Here is a 19547-nt window from a genome sequence, read left to right on the forward strand (position 1 = left end):
TCATTTCTTGGAAACAACCCACATGGTGTGTTTTTTCAATTTTTTCTTATAGGGGCTAGGAACTTGATCTAAAAAAAGGAACGCTCCGTTTCTCAGAATTCTGATGCAATTGCTAGCACGCTTCTTTGAGACAATAATCTGAACTCCCTGCCCTGATATCACCACTGCCTTTTTCCTTCTACTCATATCACTTTGGGATTTTTGCTCTCTCCATTAATCCTGTTTGGTCCATTCCCACAGTACATCCGTGACTGCCTGCACCGTGGCCTCCTGCCCCACCTCACCATGGTACATTCCTCTTCCATCTTGGCTTTGTGGGAAGAACAGACCAATGGCATTGCTCCGTCGCCCAAGGGGGGCACCAAACCTCCCCCAGTCCCCAAGAAGAAGGTAAGGCGATTCCCCACTGCTTGTCTGCATCACCGCATCTCAAATTAACAAGGAAGGGCATATCCAGACACTGTGCTTTTTCCCGTCTCTGAAATTGAATGTGTGAAGCTTCTAGTCCACATGGAGTTTGATTCCCCCACACACACACACCCAATTTTGGAAATGATATTGTACTTGCAGAAAGTCAGTAAGCTTCTCTTAAACTGGAAAGACTACAGAATTGAAAAGCAGCTAAGAAATCTATGTAATAGTAGTAGTAGTAGTAGTAAGAAGAAGAAGAAGATGATGATGATGATGATCATGTAACAGAAGGATGTAAAATTTTGGCAGGAATAGACAATACAGACAGACACAAAACAGCTGCAAAAATAATTCACCAATGACTAGCCGTCAAATTTAACCTCATCGAACAACCTACACCATACTATGCATACTCATACAAAACAATCTTGGAAAATGCAGATCGTAAAATATACTGGGACAGAACAATTCAATAAGACAATACCTTGCAACCGTCCAGACATAACAGTTTACAGACAAAAAGAAAAACACACTTACCTCATTGACATAGCGATACCTAATGACAAAAGCGTTGTAGAAAAGGAAGGGGAAAAGAGAGAAAAATATACACCACTGGTCATGGAAGTTAAAGACCTATGGCAAGAGGAAAGGGTCACAATTATTCTGTTAGTCACATCAGTCACCGGCATCACGTCAAAAAACTATACAAAATCACTTCAGAAACTGAGCCTACCAAAATACATCCACACCAACATCTAGAAAGCAGTCATACTTAAGTCAGGAAATTGCCGAATCAGTAAAAGACAGCAGGACCTGGCAACGAGCGAGAAAAGAGAGATGATGATGTTAATAATAATAACGGAGCGTAGCACTGTATATTCTGGATTATCACTGTTGTCAGCAGCTATTCTCTCCTTTGATCCTAGAAAAATCCAACGCAGCCTGGGTGGGATGGACAACTGTGCAACTATCAACATGGTTCATGGGCTGGACCAGGACCTTAGTTCAAATCCCTTCCTACCCATGAATCTCAGTTGCTCAATTTGAGCAAGTTCTTCTCTCTCTCTCTCTCTCTCTCTCTCTCTCTCTCTCTCTCTCTCTCTCTCTCTCTCTCTCTGTGTGTGTAACCTACCAACCCAGGGTTGATGTTAGGATCGTTTTTGTTTTATTGACTTGGTTCAGACAACGCGCTAAACCATGCTGCATCACCACAAAATGGTTCATGGCATGCATTAAGGTTAATGCGTTCCGTTAACCATTTTGTGGTGAAGCAGCATGGTTTAGCGCGTTGTCTGAACCAGGTCAATAAAACAAAAACGATCCTAACATCAACCCTGGGTTGGTAGGTTACACAGAGAGAGAGAGAGAGAGAGAAGAACTTGCTCAAATTGAGCAACTGAGATTCATGGGTAGGAAGGGATTTGAACTCAGGTCCTGGTCCAGCCCATGAACCATGTTGGTGGCCGTAGGCGTTCGACTGAAGGGTGGGCACAACGGCGCACTTTAAATCAAATTTCCCGCGCCTCCTGTGAAGCTGTGTCGAATCTCTTTCACAAAATCGGGGACACCATGAAAGGATTGGTAGTCAGGCAGGAGAGGGGGGTGCGGGTCAGATTCGCCCTCACCATCCTGAGGTTCCATATGCCAACATTTAGTTTGGAAGGGAAATTCGCTTCTTCTGTGCACAACTTCTGAACTGGAGTGGTGATCTCTGTACCTCTTTTTCTCTTCCTTTCCTCTTCTTAGCCAACCTCTGTATCTCTGTGGTCGCTAGAGCAACCGTACTATATCGACTTGATTCAAGCCAGTAAGGTGAACACCGATGAACGGATGAAGGTAAAAGTTTTTTTTGGGGGGGGGGGCGTCTTTCTTTCCTTTTGTTGCCTCGGCTAAACGCTCTGCGGCTCCCCTCCCCTTTTCCTGCATGGTGGGGGGAGTTGTTTGCCGCTTGCATTTCGATAACGCGGAGATCAAAAGCCAGAAATCACGTGACGATTTCTTTCCCCGCCGACAGCCCACATGAGGCTTTTTCATTCAGTTCAAAGTTGCCCGCAGGAAACGTCTCACTACAGGAAGAGGCGGGCAGGATGTTGATTGGCAATACTCAGAAAACAAGTTCTTAGAAATTCCAGGCCTCATGTGGCTGGCCACATTTTTCAAGTCTTCTCCTGCGTTTTTTTTCCTTTTCCAAACTGAAACCTTGCATCTTCCTGCATGTAGAAAACTAGCTCTGAAAGGAGAAGGCGGGCCCAGGACTTTACTTCTTAAAGTGCGACTTTTCTGCCTGAGAGACAGTGAGGTGTAGTGGTTAGAGTGTTGGATGGCGGAGACCCAGGTTCAAATCCCCACTTAGCCATGAAGATGACTTGGTGACTTTGGGCTGATTCTCAGCCTAACCTTCCTCACAGGGTTGTTGTGAGGATAAAAAGGGAGAGGAGGAGGAGGACCATGTATGCCATCTTGGGCTCTTTGAAGGAAAAAGCAGGAGATAAATGTAACAAATAAAATTAAGTTTAATTAAAATTCAAATAAATAAAGTTTAGGCATGCCGTCTGATGTGTTACAGACCTGCCTATGATCTCAGGGTTTTGTCCTCTTGTCCTGTTACATGTAAGGCAGGCTTATGTATAAAGGATACAAGAAGAGCAGTACTAGATCTGCCCAAGGGTACGTCTTTACCCAGTATCCTGTTTCCAACAGTGGCTAGCTAGATGCCTCTGAGACGTCCATAAGCGAGGCATGTATGTATGAACTCCGCTTTCGTTCCCAAGGCTTCTTTTCTCTAGCCCCCTGCCCCCAAATGGTAAAAAGTCAAACACTTTTCGATACCTTAATTGGATTTACACACATTATAAGTAGGAATTTTGGAGAAATCTGCAACGGAATCGAATGAGTTTGGATTTATACGAATCCAAGCCACGAATTTCGCAACTGTTCCGGAATTGCACGGATTCTGCGGACTTGCAGACCTTTTTTTTAAAAAAAAAAACTTAATGGAATTTTATGCAAATCTCGTCGTAGAAAAATACGTGAAATAAACACTGGCTGGAAATGAGCATTCGGTGGTGAGTGGGTTTGCGCATTTTCACAACTGCGGATTTGCACAAATTTGGGAAATCCAATTTGGTCATTGCGCCCTAATTGTAAGGCCCCATCTCTCCTTGAAAATGTTTGTGGTTCAGCTCTCGCTCCCTGGCTATGAGGTTTCAGGATTTGCCTTCCATTGGCTTGTCTTCATTTTTTTCAGCTGGTGGTCCAGGCAGGCCTGTACCACGGCCACGAGATGCTGTGCAAAATGGTCTCCAGCTCGGAAGTAGGAGTTTGCTCCGAGCCCGTGTGGGGTCAGCGGCTGGAGTTTGATATCAACGTTTGTGATCTGCCTCGCATGGCCCGTCTCTGCTTGGCCTTATACTCCGTGGTGGAGAAAGCCAAGAAGGCCCGGTCCACCAAGAAGAAGTCCAAGAAAGCCGTAAGTCTCCTGGATTGACACAAGCGGCGGAACAGGGTGGTACAGTCCTGCCGGAGTAGAATGGGATGTCTCACAGGACTACAGAGTGGTGGTCGGGGAAAGCCAGTTTGGAAAGTTTGCCCACATTAAAAACAAAACAAAAACAAAAAAACTCCCTGCAAGCAGAAATCTAGAACAGCAAGGAAAGGGCTAAACTATAACTAATTTCCCTGATGAGCTAGCTTTATTCGTGTAGGATTTTTTAAAAAAAAACCTACATGGAGAGGAACCTTCAAACATTGTCATCTTTGAGAGCGCCCAGGACAAAGAGACCTGTGGCTTCTGGAAGGCTGATGAGTGGTGGAAAACAATAGCCTGCTTTTCCACATGCATGGAATGGTAGTTTAGACTCTCCTAAAACATGCTCGGACGATCAAGAGTCATTCCAGCTAATTAGTCTTCCAGGTGTCACGGGTCTGTGTGACGCCGAGCCAAAGTTGCAGATTTCTGCGGAATGGCAAATTCCATACAAAAGGCTTTGCATTTGGACTGGCTGCAACACTGTTATCTGGACAATTCTCTCTGTCCCAGAGGGTCAGGGAGGGGCCGCCCAAGCGTACGCTAACCAAGAAGGGGAAAAATGCAGAGCGAGGGGCTGCACTTACAGGAACTAGGCAAACTGATAGTTCTTTGGCGGCATTTTCTCTCTTCTGCCTGCTGAGTCATGTGCCAGCTATTTTCCCTGCTTCTTCTGAAGATGCTGAGTCATCTGCTTCTTGGACTGTCTCCACCAAATATCTCATCGTTTTGTGCTCGTTCAGCCAGTTTCTTGACCTGGTTTTTTTTTTTTTGGCGTAGGGTCACTTCTGATCACTTTTCAAGGAGGCCCTAAAACGCTGGATGGGAGGCAGAGAGAGAAGTGGAGACATGAAATAATTTTACCGTTCCTTTTTTTGTTTTTCTTTCACATATGTTGGAAACAAACATTGCGAAAGGAAAAGAGTTTGTAGCCGGTTTGATCTCCCGACCCTGTTTACACTGCAAACTGTTTTATGCCAGTTTAACTGGTTTAACTGTCACTTCCAAGGGGGAGAATAGCAGCTATGGGGCTAAGCTAACAATTAGCAAGAATATCCCCCCACAGTTTGTAGCTCAACAAACCAAACCACAACCAAAGCAACTTAAAAAAGAAAAAAGAACCAGAAGGATAGATGTGTTAGACCAGTGCTTCCCAAACTTTTTCAGGTCACCGCCCCCTTGGTTCCACAAACTCATGCCCAGTGCCCCCTACCCTACACTATAAAAATCATTATTCAGAATAGCGGTTTTCAACGACCCACTAAGGAAGGTAAGAACAATAAAATTCAAAACAGTAACTATTCATTGAATATTTATTCAAAATCCGAAGCACCCGCCGCAGGCTTGCCAAGAGAGGGAGGGAAAAGAGAGCAAACGCCTCTGTTTTGCAGCCGGCGTGACAGGGCACACCAAGCAGAGTATGTCTCTTCATTAGTATTTTGGTGCTTTTGAAACATTTCAATTCACCTTTAAAAGGACTCTTCTTAAATGGTATTAATACATGTGTGGATTCTTCCCCTATATGGCTTGGGACCAAACTACCTTCTCCCATAAAAATGTCCCTGGGTTTTAAGACCTTCTGGAGAGGCGCTTCTCGGAAAAGACCACCTCGAGCGCCCTCTGCCGCCTCTTTGCCTCTTAGCGCCCCCCTATGCAATCCCACCGCCCCCAAGGGGGCAGTACCGCCCACTTTGGGAACCACTGTGTTAGACTTTTGCAACAAAAATGACCAAGAATCTTGTGGTGCCTTAAGGCTTACACATTTATTCAGGCAGAAGCTTCCAGAGATGCTGTCCATTGCCTCAGAAGATGTGGGCAGGGGCCGTGAAAGCTTCTGCCAGAATAAATGTGTTGGCCTTTCAGGTGCCACAAGACTCTTCGTTGTTGTTTTTAAAAAAGTAATAAAAAAGTTCAAGACCCATCAGCATTCTGAAAGGTTCAGGTTTAAAGGGATAAATGGCACAGGATGCAATCCAGTGCGTGCTCATCATGTCTTCTGTGTTCTGGTATTGTAGTAATCGACAAGTTGCCTATTCAAAAGACGGATAATACACTGGGTACGACAAAATGTTAGGGAAGTGGATGACTATGTCTGCAGTATTTTCTGTATTGGGATTTAGTGTCGTCAAGCGTAACATGATGCATATTGGGGGCAAAAAATCCCAACTTCAAGTATAAGTTGATGGGATCTGAGCAGCTGGTAACCGTCCGAGAAAGAGATCTTGGGGTTGTGGTGGACAGATCGATGAAAATGTCAACCCAGTTTGCAGCTGCTGTGAAAAAGGCAAACTCTGTGTTAGGCATATTTAGGAAAGGAATTGAGAATAAAAATGCCCATATCTTACTGCCTTTATACAAATCTAGGGTGTGACCACGCTTGGAATACTGTGTACAGTTCTGGTCACCGTGCCTAAAAATGGATATTGCAGAGTGAGAAAAAGGGCAGAAAAGGGCAATTTAAATGATCAAGGGGCTGTGGGAAGGTTGCAAAATCTAGGATTGTTTAGCTTGGGGAAAAAGGAGGCTAAGTTTTGTACACCACCCAATAGAGGTGTACAAAACGATGCCTGGTGTGGATAATGTGGAGAGGGAGACATTTTTCATCATACTCATGGGGTCACACCTGATGAAGCTGATTGGAGATTCAGGACAGATCAAAGGAAGGACCTTCTTCACACCTCGCAGAGTTAGATTATAGAAATTCACTACCACCAGATGGAGTGATGGCCACCAATTTGGATGGCTTTAAAAGGGGGTTGGCTCAATTCCGGGAGGAGAAGGCTATTGATGGCTACCAGCCCTGATGGCTATGTGCTACCTCCAGTATCAGAGGTGGTATACCTGCGTGAACCAGTTGCTAGGGGAACATGGGTGAGAGGATCCTGTTGCACTCGTGTTCTGCTTGTGGATTTCCCTTGGACAGCTGGTGTGAATGGAATGGTGGACTAGTTATACTCTTAACCTGATCCAGTGGGGCTCTTATTTTGTATGATCAGCTGTGAAGGATGGATGTCATGTCATTTACGTCTCCTTCCTTCGCAACAGGACTGCCCAATTGCCTGGGTGAACGTCATGCTGTTTGACTACCGAGACCAGCTGAAAACCGGGGAGTGTTGCCTTCCGATGTGGTCCTCGTTTCCAGGTGGGGTCAAAATTCCTTCTTGCCGTTTGCCCCCGGGGAAAGGAGGGGGGGCGCCACATTACCTGGGAGAGCCCGACGAAAATAGCTCTGCCGTTTTGAGTTTTGCTTTTAAAGAAAGGAAGCATTTATCGCCGGTGGGGACAGGACCCAAGGGCGAAATTCAGTCCTAGAGAAGATCTTGGCTGCATCCCAGTGTTGGGCATGGTCATGGGCAAAATGGGCAAGGCCAAAAATGCCAGCATGTTCTTAAAGCTTTTGTCGCCAGTAGTTAATTTAGGAGAAGCGTGTTGACCTTTTAGAATGGGGTGAAAAACGTGGAAAAGCTGGAAAGAGGATGTGGTCATGGCAATGGGCGTGGCCACCTGGGGAAAGGGGCGCCCCTCCCCCAGAACGATTGGGTCTTTGCAGGACCCGAATCGCATTACACAGTTGGAACAGCGATACATTCCACGTGGTGGGCTGAAGAGTTTCTTTGTGACTGGAGCATCCATCTGTTCAAACAGTCTGTTTCCACCCGGTAGCTTCTTGCGTGTAGGCTGGGAATGGGGTGATCATCCCTGCTCTGTTCATCTTATCTTTTGGAAACCGGAGGTATACTACCCCTGAGCATGGAGGTTCCATTGATCCACCGTAGCCAAGCGCAGCTGTTAGACCTGTCTTCCCTAAATTTGTTCTTGATGGGATAATTACTAAGAGAACATTCAGGAACAGACTGAGAAAGGAATACACGGATAATATTCTTAACTCTTGTCACTATTCTCTTCTTTCCCTAAATGTCTGAAATTGATATGACTAACGTGCTTGCGTCCAGATGTGTGCCTCTGAAGCAATTTAACCCTGACCTTTGGTGGTTTGACTGAATTTTGACCACGATTTCACTGGAAAGGAGAAAAAAATGGTTTTGGGACTTAGGAAATGAAGAGATTCTACAGCAGGGATGTCCTAATGGCAAAATGCTAGCATCAGAGGCAGCATACTGGGGAACACGGGCAGGAAGGTGCTGTTGCATTGTGTGGGTTTTCCATTGGTTGGGCAAAATGCTGGAAGAGATGGACCCTTGGCCTGATCCAGCATGGTTCCTTCTTATTTTCTTTGAATGAATTGACACTCTGATTTAGTATTTCTCGCTCTTGTTATATGTATATATTCTATAACAATGGAGTTCTGTCCACTAGGTGGCGCCAAATTCACGCCTGCCGCCATTTTGCTTTCCAGATGAGAAAGGGGAGCTCTTGAACCCAATGGGTACCGTCCAGACCAACCCTAATACGGAAAGTGCTGCAGCCTTATTCATCCGTTTCCCTGACATTTCGTTGTACCCGTTGTACTATCCCTCCTTTGAACAGGTAACGAGTTGGCTGTTTGCCTGTAACTGTGTTTATTTTCTGGGCTGCAGGAGAAAGTGGGCCAGCATGTAGAACGTAGCTCAGTGGGCTAGCAAAATTCTTGCCTCAAATCCCAGGCAGCTTGCTGCTGCCAGCCAGTGTTGACAATATTGGGCTAGACAGATCAATGTTCTTACTCAGTACAAGGTGATTTCTAATGTTCCCCTAAGGGGTGTGAAACATCCAAATAAAATCCTGTGTTTTCTACATAACACCCACACGCCTTTCAGTTCTTTGTAGAAGTCTGTTTGAAACAGCTGATCGTGTGAGTGAGAATTGTACGTATTAATGAATTTACACCCCCTCCTTCCAGCCAAAATGGTTCTCAGAGTGGCTTACATAGATAAGCAATAAGTCAGTCCTGGCTTATCGTCTAAAAGACACGGCAGAAAAAGAAAAAGAGGGGTTGGGACAGAGGAGGGGGTGAAAAGCAAATTCAAGCTCTAGATTTTTATTTGCAAAGTTTAGCAGGTGACGGAGCAGGCTGTTAACACAGCTGTAGGGCTGAAATGTGTGTTTCATGATTCTCATCCGAGTTCGGAAAACTATTATTATGTTTCTAAAACACCAATAGCTGAAGCTTTCTGGGTGCGTCGCAAAACGGAACGTAAAACTCAACGATATATTAAAACATAATATAAAAACTGTGTCTCCTGTGTTAGGCCTACCGAGAGTAGACCCATTGAAATGAATGGGACATAAGTTAGATTGACGTTTGGATACAACCCCTGAAGCTTAAAACAGAATAAAACAAAATAAACCAAATAAACCACTCTGTTCACACAGTAGCCAAGCAGCTGTCGACCAGGATCAAAAGCAAGACACGGTGGAACAGCACCCTCCCACCCATGTTCCCCAGCAACTGGTGCACTCAGGCTTACTGCCTCAGATACTGGAAAATAGCACACAACTATCAGGGCTAGTAACCATTGATAGTCTTCTCCTCCTTGGATTTATCCAACCCCCTTTTAAAGCCATCCAAATTGGTGACCATCACTACATCTTGTGGTAGTGAGTTCCATAGTTTAACTTTGCACTGAGTGAAGAAGTCCTTCCTTTCATCAGTTCCTGAATCTCCCACCAATCAGCTTCATGGAATGACCTCTTTGGGCTCTAGTATTATGGGAGGTGGAGAAAAATCTCTCCCTATCTACATTCTCCACATTCTTTGAGGATGGATGGGATTTGAACTGTAACAGAGTAATCACTCACTGCAATTTTATCTACCCTGGCTGGAACCCAGGTTGGTTTTAATAAATATTTAAAGGGAACCTTCAAAATCTAGTTCATAAGATAATAGAGCTTTCCATTTACAATGCAGTTTTCTGGCACTTGCTAAATGCTGGAATTACTCTTTTTTTAAAAAAAAAAAAAGTTTGTTTAAAATATTTGTAGGGCACCGTTTAGAACAGGAGCCCACCCAAGGCAACTTACATCAATAAAATCCCATATAATAAATGCCGATACAACCACAAAACAGCAGAAATTCATAACAGCAGCAATAAAACAACCTACTTACGTTGTTTCCGTCACTAGAATTGCAGCCTGGGTTCTTTTTGACCCTAAAATTTAAGGCGTGGAGATGAAGCAATAATGGGAAAAACATAGATTTCAAAATAATTTCTCCAGGGGCCTTGATTCCCTTTTCTCCTCGTGGCACCATTCCAGAGCACTCAAATTATCGAGTTGGGAACATTTATTAGGTCATTTTAATTTAATTTAATTTTTTTAAAAAGAGCCTTCTTATTTTGATTTGCTTGGTTATTTGTATAATGTAACATGTTATTGTTTTTTTTAATATTGTTACACTTTTTTGTTGTTGTCTAGAGCGGTTTTGATGTTGCTTCTTGTTAAAAAGGGTGGTACTTAGTTTCTGGAAGCAAATGAAATAAAAATCCAGTTTTTTAAAAAAATGGGGGGAAGCCACCCTCCCAAGATTGTATGAATATAGGAAACCAAAGGTCCCTGTGGTTTAATTCCCAGCGTCTCCAGTTAGGAGAGGAAAATCTCCTGCCTGAAACCCTGGCGAGTCGCTGCTGCCTGTCAGTGTTGACAATACTGGTCCAGATGGACCAACGGTCTGACTCAGTATAAGACTGCTTCCTATGTTAAATTAGCATTTCCCCCCAGAACCATGAGGACTAGAAACTTAGGGAAGGGCTTTAACTTGAAACCCTGGAGAGCCGCTGCTGCTTGCCAGTGTCGACAATACTGGGCTTAGATGGAGCAATGGTTTGACTCTGTAGAAGGAGGCTCCCTACGTTCCCCTGTCTGTTTCTTCATTGTGAGTTCCTTCAGGCAGAGACCTGTTGCTTTATACGTTGTAAAGCAGCACATACATCCGAGGTGTTGAACTCTAGGACTACAGGACATATCCAGTCCTCCAGCATTCTGCAGACGGCCCCGCCCTGTCCTGGCCCCTCCCCTTCCCCTAACTCCGCCCCTTCCCTCTGACCCCCATTTTTTTGGCAGTTCCCTGGCATTTGTGCAAATCCCCCCCCCCCTTTCTAAATGGTTTAATGCCTCTTCTAAAGCTTAGTGACTGGCACTAAGCTCTTGACACTACTCCAGGTGTGTACCTTTGGTGTATTGACTCCACCCCGTTTTCCTTTGGAACGGCCCCTTTGCCCCCCCCCCCCCGCCAGAGTGCTGCCCCTGAATCGTCTCCAAAATGGGACCCTGGAATTCAGCCTATGTATATCGACGGCATGATATAATCAGGTTCAAATGTGTGCACCAGTTGCTGGGGAACATGGGTGGGAAGGTGCTGTTGCACCATGTCCTGCTTGTTCATCCCTGGCCGATGGCTGGTTGGCCACTGTGTGAACAGAGTGCTGGACTAGATGGACCCTTGGTCTGATCCAGCATCAGGGCTCTTCTGATGTTCTAAATGCCGCCTTCCACATTCCATCCTTCTTGCGTTTCAGATCCTGGAGCAGGGAAGGAACGGGCCATGTTCCTGGTACGTGGTGGAGAATCCAGAAGAGGTAAGCCTGGAGGAGACGATTCATCTCTTTGGGCATCATTTGTATCATTTCTGCCTATGGATGAATCTTTCCCGAATCGTCCTTTAGCCCGTAAAAGGCTCTTCTTGCGTAGCATTTGCAGAGAGGGTCCATGGAGCCGACCGACACCAAAACCTGGATCCAACTCTATAGCTCTGCTCAGGCTTTCGGCCTAACTTCGCAGCCAATGCAGCCTAGCAGTTAGAGCGCTGGACTAGGATTCGGAGTCCCCATTTGAAGCTCCTTGGGTGACTTTGGAGGGTTCATTGCAAAGGGAGAAAAGCGCGGGATATAAATGTAATATTTTTTTTTTAAAAAAAGTAAATGTGTTGAGTTGGGATCATGGCGGGGTATGCATGACCAGTCTGTCCTCAACGTCCCCATGAGCACCATTCATTTCTGCCCTATCCTTCCTGTGCTGAGGTGGAAGGCATGGAACGGGGACTTCTGGGTGCATTCACCTCACTCACCTTTTTTTTCTAAACTAATTAAGTTTCGAACCGGGGTTTTCCCCCATACCAATTGTTTTGGTTTCCCTTTTCCTGTGACGTTCCCACTTCTGCCACTTCACTTTTTAATGTAGAGCCGGCCCAAAAAACGTTTCTGCCTGAGGCAAAAATGGCATCCTCCAACCACTTAAGTCAAGGTGCATAGTACACCAAACCAGCTTGTGTGAGGCAGAAAACCCCTCAAACCCCTCCCTCTATTCCTGGCATTAAAATTCCAATCCTAAGAACAAAGTAAATAACTAATAATTTGCTGTCCTTCCATGACACCCATAATTTGCCACCCAAGGCTACCGCCTCACTCTGCCTTATGGTAGGGACGGCGCTGGCAGGGACCATAGATAGAACATTCCTAGACTGTCCTTCCTGACCACGTCCTCTGAACAGGCTTGTGTGATCCATTTCCTTCTCTTGGCGTGTCTTTCCCCCCTTTGTGTACAAACCGGCCGTGTAGAAGCAACAGCTGAGTGAGATCCTGGAGCACAGATCTCACACGGAGCTCTACGAACACGAGAAGGACCTCGTGTGGAAGATGAGATTTCAGATCCGGGACCAATATCCGGGAGCTTTGGCGAAGCTACTGCTAGTGACCAAGTGGAACAAGCACGAAGACGTTTCTCAGGTGAGGGTTGGAGGGTTCCCCCCCCCTGCATCATAAGGTCTAGAAACTTGATTTGAAAACAAAACAAAAAAATCTGCAAATGTGCGTGCCAGTGTATATTCTGCAATCCTGTGCGTTTGCAGGATTTTTTTGTTTTCAAATAGATAAAAATATATATCTACATATGGGATAGATGTGCTGTTACTGCTGCCTTCTTTTCCTCTTATGGGGCTGTCCACCGTGGAAGACAGGATGCTAGGCCAGATGGGCTTTTGGTCCAATCCAGCCTGGCGCTTTTTTTATTTATCAATTTCGAATCCGACAAAAACGGATGGTGAACTGCAACCACTTGAATGACTAAATTGCCATAGATATAACAGTTAAAAATATAGAATACGATACCTGTGTTTAAAAGAATGAAACACGGTACCTGGTAAAACAACAGAAACAGCACAAGGGTGAATAAAAATGCTCATTGAAAAATCTAGAACAAGATCTCTAAAACGCCCCGGGAGAAAAGAAAGGTCTTGGTCCGGTGCCGAAAAGATTACAACGTCGGTGCCAGGTGAACCTCTTTGGGGAGTTCATTCTAGAAGTGGGGTGCCATCGCTGAGAAGGCTCTCTTTCATACCCAGCTGCCTAGCTTCCTTCTGTGGGGTCTCTGGAAGAGAAACCCTGAACTTTCATTTATTATTATTATGTATTAGGTTTCTATACTGCCACATAGCCGAAGCTCTCGGGGCAGTTTGCAAAAGATGATGATGACGATGACTATCCTCCTTTTTAATAATAATAATAATAATAATAATAATAATAATAATAATAATAATTTCTTACTCGTCTCTCCATCCTGACTCCATATAAGTCAGGATGGACTTATATGGAGTCGAAGTGGGGAACAAGAATAAAATATTATTATTATTATTATTATTATTATTATTAATAATAATAATAATAATAATAATAATAATTTATATAGTACCATCAATGTACATGGTGCTGTACAGAGTAAAACAGTAAATAGCAAAATACTGATTAAAAACATAGTATACATTGTTAAAACTTCCTAAAAAAAACATCCTAAAAGCATCCTAAAATTCCACTGGATAGGCCTGCCAGAAGAGATCAGTTTTTATAGCTTTCTTAAATGCTAAAAGACGGTTAAGTTGACGAATCTCCTCCAGCAGGGCATTCCACAGTCTGGGAGCGGGAGAAGAGAAGGTTCTCTGGGTAATACCTGTCAGCCTAGTTTTGCCTGGCTGAAGGAAGTTCTTCAAAGAGGGCCTGAGTGTGCGGGGCGGACTGTACGGGAGAAGGTGATCCCGCAGGTAGCCTGGCTCCAAACCATGTAGAGCTTTAAAGGTGATCACCAACACTTTATACTTCGTCCAGAAACTAATTGGCAGCCAGTGAAGAGATTTTAAAACTGGTGTAATGCGGTCATGACCTCATTTTCCCCTCTTACAAGGAGCTCATGGTGGCTTACATGTTTCTCCTCCTCCCCATTTTATCCTCACAACAACCCTGTGAGTTAGGTTGGGCTGAGACTCCATGACTGAGTGGGGACTTGAAACCAGATCTCCCGAGTTGCAGTCCAACGCTCTAACCACTACGCCACACTGGCTCTCAGGCTCCAAGCAGTACATGTGTCAGGCGACGTTCCTTCAGATAGTCTGGTCCCAATCCGATTCTGGTGGAAAAGGAGACTCGACACTTCCAAAGGCCCCAATCCAGACTCTTTCTCATCCCTTCCTTACAGATGATCCACTTGCTGCAAACGTGGCCTGAGCTGCCGGTCCTCAACGCCCTGGAGCTGTTAGATTTCAACTTCCCCGACCGCTACGTGGGCACCTTTACGGTCAACTCGCTGAAGAAGCTGACGTGAGTAAAATGCAAGGCGGAGCAGCGCGGCTGTGCTCGTTTTAGAAAATGAAGTAAAAACTCGGATCGGTGAAGGTGGAGGGAAACTCCTCAGAGAAAGGACAGGATTTGGGTGGGGGGGACGTAATAAACATATTTAAATGTTTTACAATTTCACCCGTTTTCTTTTCATTTTAAACTAACGCATTAAGTTTTGTTGGTGGGCGGCTACATGACGTCTCTTTTTGTGAGGGTGGAATAAAAATAAAGTAGTAAAGTACAATGAGAAAGGGGAGGTGGGGGTTAGTTCAGCTGTCCCCAAGCTGGCGCGCTCTGGACGTGTTTGACTACAACACCTATCATCCCCAGCAGCTGAAGGTCAATTCAGACAGTGTGTCAAACCACAGCTACGGACGGGACAGAAGCGGACCCACAAGTCAGGGTTTGCCGTGAAATCTGCGTGAAGCGATGCTAGCGACAGCCAGTTGTGTTTGACTACAACTCCTAGCATCCCCCAGATGGCTGGGGCATGATGGGAGTTGGAGTCCCCCGTGCCCTGAAGACGCTGGGTTGGGCACGGCCGCCAGCCGTGTTGGCCGAAATAGTCCCGTGCCGTTAACAGATCGCTCCGTAGGCAAACAACACCCTTGTGTCTTTTTCTCCAGGGCAAATGACACTCTTGCGTCTTTCTCTTCTCCAGGGATGCCGATTTATTCCAGTACCTTTTGCAGCTGGTCCAAGTGCTCAAGTACGAGTCGTACTTAGACTGTAAACTGACCAAGTTCCTGTTGGACCGAGCGTTATCCAATCGCAAAATTGGGCACTTCCTTTTCTGGCACCTCAGGTACAAGAGGGTTTCGGCAGGGTGGGCTGAAGTATCCATTGCTAGTCCTACGCAGAGTAGACCCACTGAAATGAATGGGGCTTCGGTTAGTCATGCCTGACAAGACATGCAATAGGAAGTGACACGTTTTAACTTCCCTAAGCCACATCCGGGGGCAGAAATTCCATATAATAAGAACACATTTAGCTCTCCACGTACTAAAGGTTGGCATGTTCATAGAATCATAGAATAGTAGAGTTGGAAGGTGCCTATAAGGCCATCAAGTCCAACCCCCTGTTCAGTGCAGGAATCCACCCTAAAGCATCCCTGACAGATGCTTGTCCAGCTGCCTCTTGAAGGCCTCTAGTGTGGGAGAGCTCACAATCTCACCAGGCAACTGATTCCATTGTCGTACTGCTCTAACAGTCAGGAAGTTTTTCCTGATGTCCAGCCGTAATCTGGCTTCCTTTAACTTGAGCCCATGATTCCGTGTCCTGCACTCTGGGAGGATCAAGAAGAGATCCCGGCCCTCCTCTGTGTGGCAACCTTTTAAGTCTTTGAAGAGGGCTATCATGTCTCCCCTCAGTCTTCTCTTCTCCTTTCCTTCTCCTCCCCGCCTCCCCTTAGATCGGAGATGCACGTCCCCTCCGTCGCATTAAGGTTTGGCCTGATCCTGGAGGCCTACTGCCGAGGGAGCATCCATCACATGAAACCACTGATGAAGCAGGTAAGGACGGGAGGCTGGCAGCCAAAACCCAGCCTACCTGGGCAGTTGCCAGCGCTCCAGCAAGCCCACATCTTAAAATCTTTCTTTCCTGGCTATCTGTGCAGCTGGTTTTAGCTAACATTTGAAATTCCCACCGTGCCCTAAAGCAACGCTGAAGCTATGTTCAGACAACACGATAGTCAACGGTGGGGTAATAATCAATTTGACAGTTGTTTATCTAGGGGGTACTCCTCACCCAACATGATAATTCACATTTTTTGTGAACCGCCCAGAGAGCTTCGGCTATTGGGTGGTATAAAAATGTAATAAATAAATAAATAAATAAATAATCAACCAGGGTGTGGATTAGGATCAGTGTTTTTTATTATTATTATTATTATTATTATTATTATTATTATTATTATTATTGATTAACAATACACTAATACATGAAGTCACGAAGAGTCGGAAACGACTGAACGAATAAACAACAATAACCTTATAACATTTCTAATTTAATATTTTTACATCATTGCATAACATAAAGTGCACCCCCCACCCCCCACCCCGGGATCTATTCCTGTTTCCAAAATCTCATTGATTCTTCTGGAGGTGGTTCTCCACTCCCTTTAGACAATACATATTTTAGGAACTGATTCCAAATTCCCTCAAAATCATTCGTTTTTGTTATCCCTCTTCTTACTTTTATATTACATGTCAATTTATCATTTATAGCAATATCGCAAATCTCTTTATACCAGTCCTCAACATGATAATCTCCTTGCACCTATTAGGATCAGTGTTCAGTTGACTCACTCATCTCCTCTCTCTCTCTCTTCCACTCAGTCCTCCCGCTAGTATCCCATCAGCCATTGCTGCTGAAAATCTATCCTGCCAGCTGGGCTAGAGTGGCAGCCACCTCTTCGATAGCTCTTGCCTTACGGCTCTGTGGCTGACGAAATAACCAACCGTGACCGAGGAAATAACCACCGGTGCTCTCCCCACACCACGATAACCAATGGCGGTTCCAATAGCCAACTCTGCACAGCGTTGGTTATTTGTGTTGGTTATTTCAGCCAAATAGCCAACCGTTGGTTAAAAAAACTCCCACCGCACAACACGATAACCCATGGTGGGTTAAATAACCTGCCATTGACTATTTAAACCACCAATGGGTTATCGTGTTGTCTGAACCCAGTCAGAGGCGCAAAGGGCTTCGACAGCCCTTTGGGTTATACGTTTGCATGTTGATCGTGTTAAACCAAACAAACCACACTGAAACAAATGCACCTGTCTGCTTATTATGGGCTGGATCCAGAGATCCTCTTCCATGAATGGACACTTCCCTTACGTGACTGGTATCCAGCGGAGGCGTCCACTGGAGAAAGCAGGGAGGGGGGAGGCAGTTTTTACTAATTCCCCCTCAGCCGCCTCCTTCCATGCTGTTCCCGAGGGTGCCCCACCCATTCAGAGCGACTTTTCAGGGGAACAAACCATGTTTCCCACCCTCAATTCCTCCAGCAGAGTATCCCGTGAGCAGAACACAGCTGAGCACAAGCAGCGATCCAACCCTGTCTGCCAGTGTGGCATAGCGGTTAGAGTGTTGGACCGGGACTTGGGAGATCTGAGTTCTAGTCCCCACTCAGCCATGAAGCTCACTGTGTGGCTTTGGGCCAGCCAGACTCTCAGCCTGTCCCACCTCACAGGGTTGTTGTGTTGTGAGGATAAAAAGGGAGAGGAGCAGAATCACGTACACCACCTTGGGCTCCTGGCAAGATGGGGAAAAAAAGGCGGGACGGAAATGTAACCAATAAACCAATCAAACCAGATTTGAGCGTAGCTGCATCATTTGCTTGTAGAAAAGGATAATGTATTTTAAAAGTTAAAAGAATAAAATGAGCACTGTGAAGAGCCAGTGTGGCGTACGGGACGGCCGGGGTCAGTCCCCACTCGGGCATAAAGCTCACTCTGGGCCTGTCACTGACGTTCAGCCTTGCCTACCCCGCAGGGTTGTTGTGAAGACAAAATGGAGAGGAGGAAGGCCATGAAAGGGATGCCTTGGTTTCCTTGCAGGGAGTGGGGGGCAATGCAGGTTATAACTGTAGTAAATAGTAGTAAATTTACTACTAGTAAATACTACTACTACTATACTACTAGTAGTAGTAATAATTATTTCTGCCTCTCTATTCAGAGCGAAGCCCTCAACAAGATGAAGGCCTTGAACGACATCATCAAAGCCAGTGCGCAAAAGAACACCAAGCCCCAAACGAAGGAATTCATGCACACCTGTATCCGCCAAGAGTCCTACCTGGAGGCGCTCTCCAACCTCCAGTCGCCCTTGAACCCCAGCATACTTCTGGCAAAAGTCAGGTAAGGACCGAGGGAGGCACCTTGGAGACTCCAGAGGGGCTTCTGGCTACTTCGCCTGGGCCCGGATGAATCTGGAGCAGTGTGACCCTGGGGGGCTGCCTTTGCATGTAGGAATTCGCAGGTTCGTGACCCGGCCTCTTCAGTTAAAACAGGGGTGTTGAACCTCTTTCAGCCGAGGACCGAATTTCATTTCTGAGATGCTCTCGGGGGCCGCATTCCACAGGGGGGCAGGGACCCAAGACCAGCGTATTTCAGCTTGAATCTCTTCCTTGAAGACCTTTCAGTCCCTCCAGAGGCATTAAAGCATTTCAGAATGGGGAAAAAAATCCTATCTAGTTGACCCCAGTGTGTCTATGTAGGCAGTGCAAACGGACCAGAATCAAGGGGGCTTTTTTTGCAGATGGGTTGACGTTGTGTTTGTTTCCATTTTGGGGGAACGCGTGGCGTTTCCAGCATCGAGCACTGCACTTTCATGGATTCGAAGATGAAGCCGCTGTGGATCGTGTTCAGCAACGAAGACCTGGGCGGCGGAAGTGTGGGAGTCATCTTCAAAAACGGGGACGGTAAGGCAACACGTTCTGGCGTCAACTCCTGGGATGACCCCATTGGGTTCTAGTATTACAGGAGAGTATTATGTCTTATTTGCATTACCAAATGCGAGCATTTTTATTTTTCCCTATCAGGAAGACTGTGCCTTTTCTTATCAGGGGAAACATCTGCCTTTTTAAAAGTGCTAAACATTTTCCAATTGAAAAATACCCATGTTTTAAAACTCGCTGATCCCTAAACACGTATTTTCCGTCTCCGGGCCAAAGCGTGAAAATGTGCGTTTGGGGAGGATTTGTGGCTTTTGAACACGAGCACAGGTTTGGGGAATGGTGAAAACTTCCCTGAGGATTGCATCCCTGCTCACGTTTGCGCTCGGGACACGTTCGCCTGGTTTGCAGACAGGAGTGAAATTCGTTACAAATCTGTAACGCCTCCCTTGTGGGCCTGCTGGAGAGCACCCAAGGGCAAATGGCCTCCTCCCCATTTTCTGATGAGATTGAGAAAGTTGAGTTGAGGAGAGAGGAGAGAGAATGAGATCATAAATGGCAGGCTGAAGGTTCATCTACTTCAGCTCTCTGTTCACACAGTAGCCAAGCAGCTGTCAACCAGGATCAAAAGCAAGACACGGTGGAATAGCACCCTCCCACCCATGTTCCCCAGCAA

The 19547-nt window shown here is 45.7% G+C and overlaps 1 protein-coding gene across 1 annotated transcript in view; it reads left to right on the plus strand.

Annotated features, from left to right (window-relative positions):
• PIK3CD (phosphatidylinositol-4,5-bisphosphate 3-kinase catalytic subunit delta) overlaps nt 1-19547 on the plus strand; it is a 48474-nt gene that overhangs the window by 14111 nt on the left and 14816 nt on the right. The window contains exons 6-17 of the mRNA XM_063145220.1: nt 241-390; nt 2158-2247; nt 3659-3880; nt 6983-7079; nt 8295-8425; nt 11392-11451; nt 12430-12597; nt 14336-14457; nt 15137-15280; nt 15887-15986; nt 18157-18335; nt 18789-18898. Of these exons, the coding sequence (XP_063001290.1) occupies nt 241-390; nt 2158-2247; nt 3659-3880; nt 6983-7079; nt 8295-8425; nt 11392-11451; nt 12430-12597; nt 14336-14457; nt 15137-15280; nt 15887-15986; nt 18157-18335; nt 18789-18898 (1573 nt within the window). The remainder of the gene's footprint in view (nt 1-240; nt 391-2157; nt 2248-3658; nt 3881-6982; nt 7080-8294; nt 8426-11391; nt 11452-12429; nt 12598-14335; nt 14458-15136; nt 15281-15886; nt 15987-18156; nt 18336-18788; nt 18899-19547) is intronic.

Source organism: Elgaria multicarinata, chromosome 20, assembly GCF_023053635.1.
Source record: "Elgaria multicarinata webbii isolate HBS135686 ecotype San Diego chromosome 20, rElgMul1.1.pri, whole genome shotgun sequence".
Lineage (NCBI taxonomy): Eukaryota > Metazoa > Chordata > Lepidosauria > Squamata > Anguidae > Elgaria > Elgaria multicarinata.